This window comes from Struthio camelus, chromosome 8 (assembly GCF_040807025.1).
Source record: "Struthio camelus isolate bStrCam1 chromosome 8, bStrCam1.hap1, whole genome shotgun sequence".
NCBI classification, from domain to species: Eukaryota; Metazoa; Chordata; class Aves; order Struthioniformes; family Struthionidae; genus Struthio; species Struthio camelus.
This window is the reverse complement of record NC_090949.1, coordinates 35,256,911-35,269,884: the sequence shown is the minus strand read 5'-3', so window position 1 is coordinate 35,269,884 and position 12,974 is coordinate 35,256,911. Positions and strand designations below refer to the sequence as shown.

At 38.6% G+C, this 12,974-nt stretch overlaps 1 protein-coding gene across 4 annotated transcripts in view; it reads right to left on the bottom strand.

Moving 5' to 3' along the window:
• Positions 1-12,974, bottom strand: part of PATJ (PATJ crumbs cell polarity complex component) — a 161,838-nt gene that overhangs the window by 78,859 nt on the left and 70,005 nt on the right. For all 4 annotated transcript variants that reach the window (XM_068953372.1, XM_068953369.1, XM_068953373.1 and 1 more), the window contains one exon: positions 9,200-9,311. In XM_068953372.1, the coding sequence (XP_068809473.1) occupies positions 9,200-9,311 (112 nt within the window). The remainder of the gene's footprint in view (positions 1-9,199; positions 9,312-12,974) is intronic.

Here is a 12,974-nt window from a genome sequence, read left to right as displayed (position 1 = left end):
CAGTAACGCACTCATCGCCTGAGCAGGCATTCCCAAATTCAGTTTGCTCAGGCACTGCTCTCAGCAGCAGCCACTGGCTCTGCGCCCGCTGCCTGCACGCACAGGCAGAGGTGCACAACAGCATGGGTCCTATCCCACATTTAAGCCTCATCCTTCCCCCAGACCACGTGTCTGAAATGTCCCCTTACCTGTCCTACTCTCCCGTTGCACATTCAATCTCAAAAACCCCAATCCCTCCACTTTGCTTTCCCTTCTCACCTTACCTGCTCACAAACCACCCCAGCGCGTGGGGCACCCAGCACTGCCCCTGCTCCTGAATTCTGCATTTCAGTTGTGGATGCTCATGGGGGCTGGTTCCTACAGCATGGACCGTGCGCAGGGCAGAGGGGAGAGCCAGGAGGCTGCGTACCTACCACCCGTTAGCGGGAACTGATGGGGCGACTGCCTGTTGGAAATGGTCTTCTATTTGCTGAGATAAAGGACAGGTACACACAACTACAGACTCCTTGCGTGAAGGCACTTTCCTGAGCCGCAGGATGGAGGCGAGTGTCGGATTAATGGCCAACTTCGCAGAGAGGCTCCTCGCTCACCTCTGGCAAGCGCACTGAGGGCCCACGCAGACCAGCAGCTACCGCTCCTGGCTCTACCCACACAGGCACCTCTTTGAAGAGGGATGCTTACTGTAGCTTGGGGTCCTCAGCTCCGGAGGGCTCTGCTCCTCAGACCTCAACTCCATCTCTGCCCCCAACATATGTGCATGCACACACGCGCTTTCTACATTCACAGCAACAGCAATTTCTGCTTCCTTGTACCATACCCAAAAGCTCAATACATTAATATTTCCTCTAAAAACTTTTTGGGAGGCAGAGACAGGCAGAAGCTGTGGTCTCTAAGCACTGATGAAGCAGACAGACATGCCTATCATCACACTAATTATGCAAGGCTCCTTATCACTGCTGGGGTAGGGTAGAGTAGTACACCTGCCCTTTAGCCAGTTGCCACAATATCTCTGCTAACTCAATATGGCAAAAGTACTTTGAATCTGCTGATAAAATAGAAATGTTCATCTTCTGCATGTATCAAAGTCTCTTCTATACAAACACACACACATATCTGTTTCAACATGCATGTGGCCACTACAAAGACATAAAGCAGATTTTTAGCAGTCAGTCATGGTGTACTACAGCTAACAAATCTACTGAAGAATATTCTGGGTTGTTCTTTAAATTACAGCTATTCTAATAAAGAACAATTATATGTCTGAACAAAGCAGGAGCTAAATTGATCACTAGCCCCTAAACAACCATGCTGAATAAAGGAGGGACTACTTTAAAGACTGAGTAGCAAAAAATAACTTTGACTTTCTCAAACAGTTAAAGAAGTTATTCTGGACAGCTCTCAACTACTGTAATAGTATGGAAAACAAAAGTAACATCTGTAAAGAATGGAATTACTGTCAATTAACATTTTTACTTTCCCTTCTGTTAGATGATTACTTGCACTTCATATTTGGAGGAGTTATTGTTTAAACCAAAACAGACCATTTTGGAACAGAGCTATTATGCAAATATCTATTCTGTATTCTTACTAAAAGCAATACTTTGCTAGTCTGGATGAGACTTGATGCCTAGTAGAGTTTCTTTTTTATTTTTTGTGTAATGGAGCAACAGCATAACAAAGATGGTAATGACGAAAGATACTGTCTTCTTACCTAAAAACCAGACACTAAAGAACATAAACACATAACAACCTTCTACGGGCTAATGTTCATCTTGCAATTGTTTCTTTAAATATTTGCATCCTTCTTACATATTTTTAGTTGCAAGTCATTGCAGTGATAATAAGTGTTCTTCAGTGAAAGTAATATAAAGATCTACTAGTATTACCTTCTCTTAGCAAGTTTGTGCGGTGAAACCTGTATATGTGGATTTATAACACAGACATCATCTTCTGTCTACATAAGCTATATGAGATTACTTATCTGCAATGCCTGAGTAAGATCCAAGATCCCAAACAGCAGAAGCTAACTGCACTGTGCCTTAGAGAATTTAATAACCTTAAAACATCAAATATTTCATGCCTAGCATTTTAATGCTATTCTCTAGATACCTGGCTTGTGTTGGAAGAAAGGATCATACGTAACAACAAATGCAATCTGAGGCAATATTTAAAGATTAGATTATCCTTCACTGCAAATAGCTCATTTGTTTACTATCACATTGCTTTATTCTTGTTTTGCCTCCTTATACCACAAAAATGCTGAATATTCAGTTTAGATTCCCCAGCAGCTTTTTATTTTAGTCTAAAAACATTTACCTAACACATTCTTAACAAGCAAAGTGAAGAAAATTCAGCCATCTGTCTCTACATTACAATAACAGTTATGGAAGAGTAGATTATTCTATATAGCATGAAATGTAGTGCTAGGAATTGTTATATTTTAAACACTGGCAAGCTTGCATCAGTTTTGTATATCACAATGTTGAATAACAACGTACAACGGCAACAATGATTTATAAGGAAATACAAGACAAAATATTTTAAAGGCATTAAATGCATTCAGTATTCTAATCATGGTATATGCCCATGCTCCAAACTGAGCAAAACGATCTGTGCTCCTGTTCTCTTATCTCTAGCACTTCACTACTTCTAAATTATCATTAAAAATACTCAAAATGACTCGCTGCTAACAAATACAACAGAGCGAGAGATGTGAATCCTTACCTGGGAACCCCCCTTGCACCATTGCTGTGCCAGCCTGCACCTCAGGATATCTGCATTCCTGACAAACCTTCAGTGCTGCGAGCAGCTCCAATCCTCATCGCGCACAGGCTCGGCGCTCGTCTCTCTTCTGATGACCTTGGGCCTATTTTTCTGAGATTTTTCTCTCCTTAAGGGCAAACTGTCTGTCTGTCTCTATTATGCGATGTCATCAATTATATTAATTTCAGGCTACCCACAGGCTAGCAGTTACATCTGCCAGCAGCCGAGAGCTGCCTGTACAAGTGCGCCGGGCGCCGCAGACCGCCGGTTTCCCCCGTGTGACCCACCGATGCTCCGCGGCTGCCGAGGTTGCGCTGCCTGACTCCGCTCGCATTCGAATGACAGCTCCATCCCCAAACACAACTCACCTCCACCGCTCCTGTACCTCACTGCCAGTTGCAGTTAATATCACATTTAAGGACCATGGCAAAGTAGTAGTTAATAGCTTTTTTTTTTTTTTTTTTTAATTTAATCTCAGCATCCTTTCCAAACAGGCTACAGGGGTTAGCAAAGAATTGCTCTTAGCTCAACGGACTTCAATAAACATGTTGTTTTCCAGCATTGCAAATCTTGCAGTTGCCCGACACTGGTATGCATTCCTGGATTATTTTTACAGGCCAGAAAACAAAACCAGCCTGCCATCATAAGGAAAATTCAAACTTCATCATAACTTGTATTTTGCTGCGACTCTGAACGAGCAATGTCAGTTTTATTGCAATGAGTGCCGAACTGAAACACTGAAGAGATTCAAAACCCTTCATTTAGTAATTAAAAAGCAAAGATAACAGCTCTCTCTAAATGTGTAAGCGTACTTAGTAATTTTGGGAAGTCCTTACTAATTCTCTATTCCAAATGCTGCATTTAAAACAACCCAAAATATTCTGTTATTTTGTTAATGCCATTAATTTGTTCATTTTTAAAGTTCATTGTCCTTTCTTTAGAATGTATATCGCAGCACACACATAGCCATCTGTTCAGCGCATTATGTACAAGCACACATTAAAAAAATCCAAGAAGTCGCAGCTGCAATTTTACTATTAAAAATTCATCAAGAATGTAATTTCCTTCTGCAGTACTTCATCAAATGAGAACTGTACATGTGATTCAAGAATACAGAGTAAAAAAAAAAAAAAAAAAAACCTCAATAAGAAAATCCCAAAGTACCCTCAAACTACAATGACACCAACATTATAGTTTATCCTCATGTGGTACAACATACAACAGCAAGGCTGCCCAGAACACACTGCCTTTCTGGGTCTTTTGTCAGGGATGGTTAAAAAACCTACGTATTTTAGCTAATTATGACTCAGAATAAGAATGGGAAAAGATGATTAGCAGTATAGAGTCATATTAAATAGAGATTAACCCAGAGCTAAAAAAAATGGAAGTCACTGCTCTATTTGTCTAATCCCGGCTTTTGCGTGATCTTTGAGAACGCACTGAACTAAATACACATGCTGTGATTTTAATTTTGTTAAATATAATAAATATTGCATTTATTATATTTTCATTATTTTATTTTCATAAAGCTTTCATACAGCTTTTCTCCTGGCCACATCTTACTCTTTGAACATCTTCGCTATTTGCTGTTGATTGCAGTGACATCTATTGGAGAGGCAGCGTTTGGCTACACGAGCTGCCTCACCTGAATTCAAATTTTAAAATTTTTTCCTCTGTTTTAGCACAGCTTCACATAAAGCGACAAACTCTAAGTCAGATTCTCAGGAGTTATGCTGATTTACCAATGTTTTTCATTTTGTTTAGTTAGTTCCTTTTTAATAATTCTGACATTTTTCCAAAGTGACAGTGATAGTTTTGTCATCTTAGTTCACAGCAGTACTGACAGCTTCCTGAGGTCATGTCTTCACACCTAAAGAACATCAAATACACTTGACCTTATTTTGCAGGTTCTCAACTGAGTTCTCTTCTGTTTTTTTTTAGGTTTTGTTTTTAACAAAAAAATCAACCCCATCTCATGTGCGTATGGCCAAGCACTTTCCAAACCAATTCTGCCTAAACAGCAGGCTGTGCGGGTCTGTCTGAACCAAGCTACACCTACACCTACCATCTACCCTGTACACCCATCCCCCCAAACACACACACACACACACCTTTCACCCTAAGTAAGGTGAAACACTAGAGAGATCTGAAAATCTCTTGTCCCGGTAGGAAAAACCACCTTTCCTCAAAAAGCATTTTAGGAAGCTAAATCACTATGCTTTCTTGCAGCTCCATTGATCTCTACATTGGTCTAGAGACAAAATAAAAGGGAATGGGCATTATTATCCCCTTATTAGATACAGCTAAATATCCTTGCAGACAGGAAGTCTGAGCAGAGCAGCATCTACTCCACTATCTTAGCCACCTTTCACTACTTTTTATTATCTATTTTTACTGTTTTAAACTTACTTAAAACCAAGTAGATCAATCTCAGGCTCCTAGCTAGACAAGAGATTTTAGTAAAAAACCTAACATCCATTGAAATTATGAGTTCCAAGTTTTTTCAATAGTAATAGTTGTCATTCCCATCTAACTTATTATTGTCCTCAACTCAATTAAAAAAGTACATCTAAATTGTACAGTTACTAATGCCCCCCAGAAAACCTTATAAAACATTTCATTACAAACTATTCTGCCCATCCATTTCCTCTGCTTCCTTTTACTACTAACCCCTCATTAGAGCAATAAGCCCCAACGGGGTGTACATTAGCCTAGCAGATTCTTCGTACACACCTACAGCCATTCGCCACTCAAGAAAAACACACTGGTACCTATTGATGCAGTCTGTAGCACAGCCCCCAGTAAATACAAATGGCTCCTTGTAGACCCTTCCCTTTATTTATTTGTTTTGATTAAAGAAAAAGAATCCTACTTAAAACTTGATGCTTCAAAGGTCTGAGGAAGCTAAATAATGTCTATATGAAGAAAGTGACCTCCACCAAAATAACCTGCACCATGGAGAGAGAGTTCCCATTATGGGGGAACAGACCCATACCCACAATTCTAATATTTTTAGGTCTTTAAGATGAAGGATTTTGAAGGATCTTTTTGCAGTAGACTGAAGAATCACTAAGTTGACATGACAGACAATGAATTAAACAAGTAAGGAAACAAATCCTGTCTTTCTCTACAAATCCTGTAAGCCCAGTCTGTTTTCTCCAGCTATACCTGTAAAATTACCATTCTCCTCCACATGCAACAGTTTTACAAGACTATTTTAAAAAGTAAACCAAAAGCCTTAAAGCAGCATAGCTAGAGTAAAAAGTAAACAAGAAGCAGATTACCCAGAATCAGAGCTGAATACAGACAGAGATTTAGACCAGACCACTAGAAGAAGAAATAACACAAGAGTAAGTTCTGTTTTCAGTATGCCTCCAAAGTTCAGCCAAAAAAACAGCTAAGAACTTTGAATGCAGAAAGTAATCTTGGAAGAAGTGATCACAAATGGTTCAAATTAAATCAAAATAGAAAGAGAAGAAGCTCTGGAGCTAAGGGCCTTATCTTCAAGAAGACATATCTGACAAAAAATCCTGAAACTTCTTAGTCAAGTCGGACTTGAAGAATTTAAAGTACTGGAACATGGGGGCTGCCTAGAATTTCTCTAGACCAAGAACTATCCAGTAGTTTCTACCCCCAGCAAGGATTCACCTTCTTTGGGTGAATAACCACCTCTGAAAAGAAAAGGTAGAATATCTACAAGAACTGACTGTTACAACAGACCAGCCCTGAAAGCTACAGTTTCAGTGATGGAAAAACATAGAAAAATAAGGGACCACTGCCAAAAGGTAAGTGGATTTAGATCCCACAGGGGAAATTACCAAAAGGTTATTCAGCCCCTTAACAAGGGGAACAGATAAAACAAGGAGAGACTGCCACACACTATGGATGGGATAAAAAGGAAATAAAAACTTTCCTAGTATAGGAGAAAGACTAATGGAATACTTCGCTTTTGCTTTCGATATGGGGAATGATGAAGAACATGGAGACAGAAGTAGGATGGGAGTAAGGGACTCTCATGGAAGGAACGATAAGCAAGGATTTGGAAAAAAAAACAAAACAACTCAGGTCACGTGGAACAAGTAAATTGTTTCTGGAATATGAGACAAATCAACGAGCAGGTTCATGAAACTATAGTTGTATTAACAAGAAAGCTAAAGAAATCCATCAGGAGCACAACCAGAGGACACCAAGTAGAGGACACAGATTTAACAGCTCGCCCACCTCTAAGCCACCCCTAAGGCTTTCCATGCCATGGGCACACAGATAGCAGGTAAATGAAGCAAAGGTGAGACTATGACATAGATTTACCCCAGCTGGCTTTTTTTTTTTTTTTTTCCTTTGGATACCTGATCTTTTAAATAAGGAAGACACAATAAATCTAATCTACCTGCTGTTCAGTGAAGCTTATGAAATTAATTTTACAAAAAAAAAATACTGCACTGGAATTCATGGAGAAGACTTTCTTTTCCAAGTGATCACAGAAAAGATACTGTGTTAAAAGCCCCTTTCAGAGCTACTGAACTGCTTAATATCATTGTAAGTACAGCTACATTGTTTCTAACGTGCTTTTTACCTCGAGGGTTGAGGTACAAACAGTATAAAGTTCCTTGGTCTGTTTTTTAAACAGCAAGTAAAAGCAAGGGACAAATGAAGCGGAAAAAGCACATAGTGGTTTTGGAAGATTCATGGAAGAGATGGTTATGGCAAACATTGAACTCCAGTCAGTAGAAAGGATAGAGAGAAAGGGATTCATCTGAACTGATCTGCTTGCTATCAGAAGTAGCTTTACCTTCTCAGCTATCAGTCTCAGCTGGCCATGCCATTAAGAATTGCAAAACGCTAAGAAATGACCAAGCCCCATCAATAAGAAATTATATTTGTGCAAAATGTTAACCTAGGTCTAGCAAGCACGTGGACTGAGGCACATCCTGACTAGGAAACTCAAGAATCAGGCTACTTATCAAATATATTCTTTAACTGGGAATTACAGCCTTTGTAACTAATAACAGCCTGAAAACATTTTGCTACAACTGGTGGTTTACAAACAGAACCCCTTTAAAAGTAAAAGATACGTTCATTCTGTAATATGCAGAGCTTTGAGTCAAATGCTCCTCTGACTATCACTCCCCCAAGAAGATATTAAAAAACCATCTTCAGGTGTCTAAGGTGCAGCCTCCAAGCAGATGAGATGACAAGCTCAGCAAGGGGACATTCTGGAAAAATCTCCAGTTGGTTCAAGAACTAGCAGCTTTTCATTAAAGCAACCCAGGCAGACCTGAACAGGCTGCTCCTGTGCATCTGTTACCTTTTCCATGACAACAACCTTCCAAGATCCATCTTATCTCCACCTACAAAGCCCTAGGAGTGACCAACCAACGAATCTCATTAATTATCTCAGCTACAACAATATGCCATGGCCAACACCAAGAGCGAAGTCAACAAGAGCAGGTGGAAGAACTTGCTCACCAGGAGGGCCTGAAGTTGGCAACTTCCGCTCAGACTGGCAGGCATGGTCGCTTCAAGGTCAAAAACTACAAAGGCATCTCTCTGCTTTAGCTTCTCCATTTTTGCTCTCCGCTAGGGTAAACATAAAAAACTCCAAGACACAGGATGATGAGAAAAATAGCAATAGCAAAAAAAACAGGTACGTTGATTTGGCGCAAGAGCACATAAAGGGGAAGGCAGGAGTCAAAGTGACTAACTTTAGAAAATAATTTAGGAATCCTAACTGTGATTTTAATATTCCTCAATCTTTTATTGGAAGACTAAAAATATTCAATTTATCCAAAGCTGGAATTAACAAAGCCATGCAGTATCCTGGAATCTAAGTTGTGCTGCTGGAGCTCTAAAGTTAAAGCAAAGGATGCAACGTCAGGAAAGTGTAAATCATTATAAATCATTAGAAAAATTAAAAGTAGACAATCGCAGAACCTTTATCTTAAAACGTGCTACTAAAAAATGAGATTTAAACAATAATTCAGCAGAATTTTTAAAAGGAAAATATTTTGCTTGAAGGGTATTGCCTTGATAGAAACTGCAGGCTCTTCTAGGCAAGGCACCAGTGGTTCTTAACCTAGGCCTACGCAACTACCACTGCTATTGCAAGGGTGAAGCACCACACCTGCCTTTCGCTGCTGATGCCACTGCCAACACAAGCCCTCCAGGCCCTGCTTAGACCTTGTCAGGTCCGGACATTAAATGGAGCCCTTACTACATCTCTCCAGAAGAGAAAAGCTATCCAAGCCCATCTGGGAAAAGACAACTATCTAAATTACAAATGAGCAGCCGGCAGTAAGAACAAGTTTGCAGATTACCTCTTATTGCCACACTGAGCACTACTACCATATCAAAAGCACTAAACGGAAGGTACATTTATCACATAACCCAACAGTGCTCCATAAATGCAATGCTACTTAATATATATTGCACTACTTACTCTCTGCACAAACTTCCTCCTCTTCATCCACGTTAGCTTCCTCTGGATGCAGTCTTTCGACTGCTCTATATGGAGGTGGTAGTTTCATTGGAGGTGGAGCCCCATATTTTCTCTAATGGATTCAAAGTAAAATAGTTACATGTTTTGTATCCTCTGTGTAGAAAAACATCATATTTTTCTTTGTCTCCTAAATTATCTACGTGCGCACACACACAGGCGTAATTACAATGCTAAAATCTGCAGCATAGGCTTTTCTTTGCAAGAAATCAGAACAAAAAGTGACACTGAGTATAGAAAAAAGATAATACAATAGTGCATACATACTTTCTTATTGACAAAATACTTCTCTATCACTGTAAACATGAAAGTATGAACATCAATCAAGGCATAAAAATAAACATTACATTATGACCCATTTCTCATTAGACACTTTAAACACTTCAATATTAAAATTTGCTGATACTGTTTGAAGTCAGCAAACCTTTAAAATACAAAATAAAATCACAAACTTCTTACTGCTTCTACAAGAATATTTACATATAACATGTCATCTATATTTTGGTTTAAATTTAAAAATCAATTTGAATTAGAACTTATAATAAAATTCTATTACCTCACATAAATACAGGCAGCTCCTATAATGATGCATATAGCGACGCATATCAGGCATAAAGAGTCAGCTCCGAATGCAATGAAAATGGGCGTTTGTTCATCCAAGCACTGTTTTTATAGCTCAGAGTAACTGGATCATGCCTCAGTTGGCTACATGATTTCACTAAATTACATTCAATTGTATCCCATACAACCACACCACTAATAGCAAGATGCACTTTAGAGGGGGAACAGTGAGTACAATATGCCATTAGAACAGCTCAAATGCTTGCAATGAATTTCTTCTATAGCTGGAAATCAGAATGCAACACCCAAACATCAAACCTGGAATAAGATTTTCCACTGTGTGCAATGAAAGCTGAGCCTAAATTTGTATAGAATATTCTAAGCAGCAAATCGTAATGCAAACTACATACAAAAATCTATGATTTACATCATCCTGCCCATTTAAAAATTATTATAGCAAAGTGCTGCACTGAGGACAGCATAAGAGTAATAAGTTAAAAGAATTCTAGCCCATCTGTAGTAACAGTGTTTAATAAAAGCACTTTGAGACAAGGCAGTTGTTTCCCCAAAGCATACAACACACCAACTCGCCTCCCCTTTACTTGCTCGACCTCAGCACACGAAGAACTGAACAAAATCCAGAAGGTCCAAGCAGCACTGCGTGGAAGCCGCTGCCTAAGTTACTGAGTAGGTGAAGATGGAAAACCCACAGCCCCACTCTCAGCCCTACGACAAATCAGTATTGCTATAATTCATTAAGAACTCAGAGCTTAAACGTTGGCCCTTTGGCTTTTTAAAACCCTAAACTTTTGTTAAAAAGTTTGAGGGAAATTACAAAGACAAGTTTATCCAGCAGCTCGCTACTGCTCAGAAGCACGGATTTCTCTCGCCTGCTGGAAACCCAGGTGAGCACATTGTTCTGTTTGTGGGAGGATCTCCAACAGAGCACTATGCCACGTTTGCAAAACTTCTGTGTGGGAAATGGAGACTCTGAAAGTAATTCTAGATCTTTACTGGCCTAAACAAAAGGCAAAAACAAATTTATCCTAAAATTTGTCAGTTTTTATAAGGATCATCCTAAAAGTCTCTGACCATAAACATAGAGAGGTCAACCAGAATCTAGTCTTATTGATTTCAGTGGGCTCAGAATCTGCTTGATAAAAGAGAAAAGCTTTAAAAAAAATTTCTCGAGTGCACTATATAAAAACTTCTATTTCTAGATTTTACTTTCAATTAGAGTTATATATAAAAATAGTCATTCTGGCAAAGTCCCACTCTGGCAGAAATGCTAAGTATTATGTATCTTTTCTATTAGATCTCTGATGTCTAAGAAAAATGAAGTATTTACCAAGGGAAGAAAAAAAAAAGCACCCTTCAGATTCAAATTGTGGAAGAAATTTTTATTCTGGAACAATAAGTTCTCTAATTTACTTGCTCTGCAAAATAGAAAAAAAACAAAAAAACAAAAAAAACAGGATCTTTCCTGTTGAGCCACATCTACTGAAATGTCTTCGCTGCTCAGAACTTCTTTTCAAAGATTTATGTCCAAACATTATGTACTTTTTTTTGATCATAAACTGTTCTTTAATTTGATTTTTATGGAGAGGTACCAGTCTACCATTATTTCCAAAGAAGAGAGGACATCAGTAGAAGAATTAGATTTATAGAAGCATCATTCTTCTTCTTCAATCTGATATTGTGAAATACCTTGCTGCTTTTTAAGCCTAAGTTATTCTGACTTGCATGCTCAGCAGAGCTGAGCACATAATAAGTTTTACTGAAAATACATTCTTTGAGTACAAAATGAAGGGAAAGGAATGTGACAATTTTTTTTCCCTAGATCCAATAGATACAGTCTGTCAAAGATTGAAATATCAGCTAGGAAGTGTCAAAAGGGAATAAAAGGAAATAACAAATGACGGGACACGGGCAACTTTCTACCTTAGGACCTTACACACAAGAACACTCAGGTACCATTGCAACGAACAAGTAGTTACTATTTTCTTTTGAAAATTAAGAGTGTAGGAAAGTAAAAGAAAAATCATTTACAAAGTAATTTTTTCAGGGGCAGGCTGGGACATGACCAAAGTGAATGCACCCACTTCGCATAAAACCTATCACAGCTTTTTTTTTTTTTTTTTTTAAGTAAAAATTACATTCTAGCTGCTTCACCTAATTTCACAATGCTCTGTTTGTTCTGCCTACATGGTTTGATTTACAATTCCCTCTAGTCAGTGGAGAGACTTCACATCCACTTTACCCATACAGTATCTTCAGAAATTCCTCACAAAGAGTGGAGTATGATAGGAAAAAAAAAAAAAAGTGAATGGTATATAACTGTGTTTTGCATTCCCCAATTTAAGGTAGCAGAGTACTCCACTAAACCAGGTTTTGCATTAACACGGCTTCTTCCAACACAAAAGCAAAACCATAGTTTACATAGCCAAACAGAAAATTACTTTAATATCTGATTTGTTCATAAGAAGCTCAACTGTTTTAAGTGGTTTTATACAAATGACTTCAAGTGATCGTTTTTAAACAAACAGATCATGAGAGGAGGATAAACACCAAAAAAAAAAAAAAAAGGAGAGAAAACCTTCAGGATTGAAAAGATAATTCATCTTACAGAAAGAAGCAGCTTTTCCAGTTGGATATGGCTGCTTTCAAGCCACACTCTTTTGTGACACTTTGAAGACTGGACTCGAAATATCAGTGATTTCCCATAGGAACGCAGGCTAGTAATCCACTAATAGCAACTCTTTCTAACTCAGAGCTGCCCCTACTGTAGCACAGTATGACTGCTTTGTGAATTAATGTTCAAAGCTAAAAAGGAGCTACATATTTATGCACTGAAGCTCTTCAATATTCCACCCACTAGTTTACAGCACCAATAGATGAAAAAGGTTTGAAAAAGATTAAGCTCACTCTTTAACCTCCTAACACTATAGAACGCAACACACTGGCGTCCTAGAGATTAAAGGCAGCACATTGCAAGTGGATGAGCGCTTTTTAGATTAGAAATATAGATAACAAAACCAAGAAAAGGGGATTGTAACTGCTTCATTATAACTATTATCCACTGGCATGAAAGCATGACTTCAACACCTTTCTTGATTTTTTGGAATAACTGAGCCTCACAGTTTCTGAAGCTTATGGG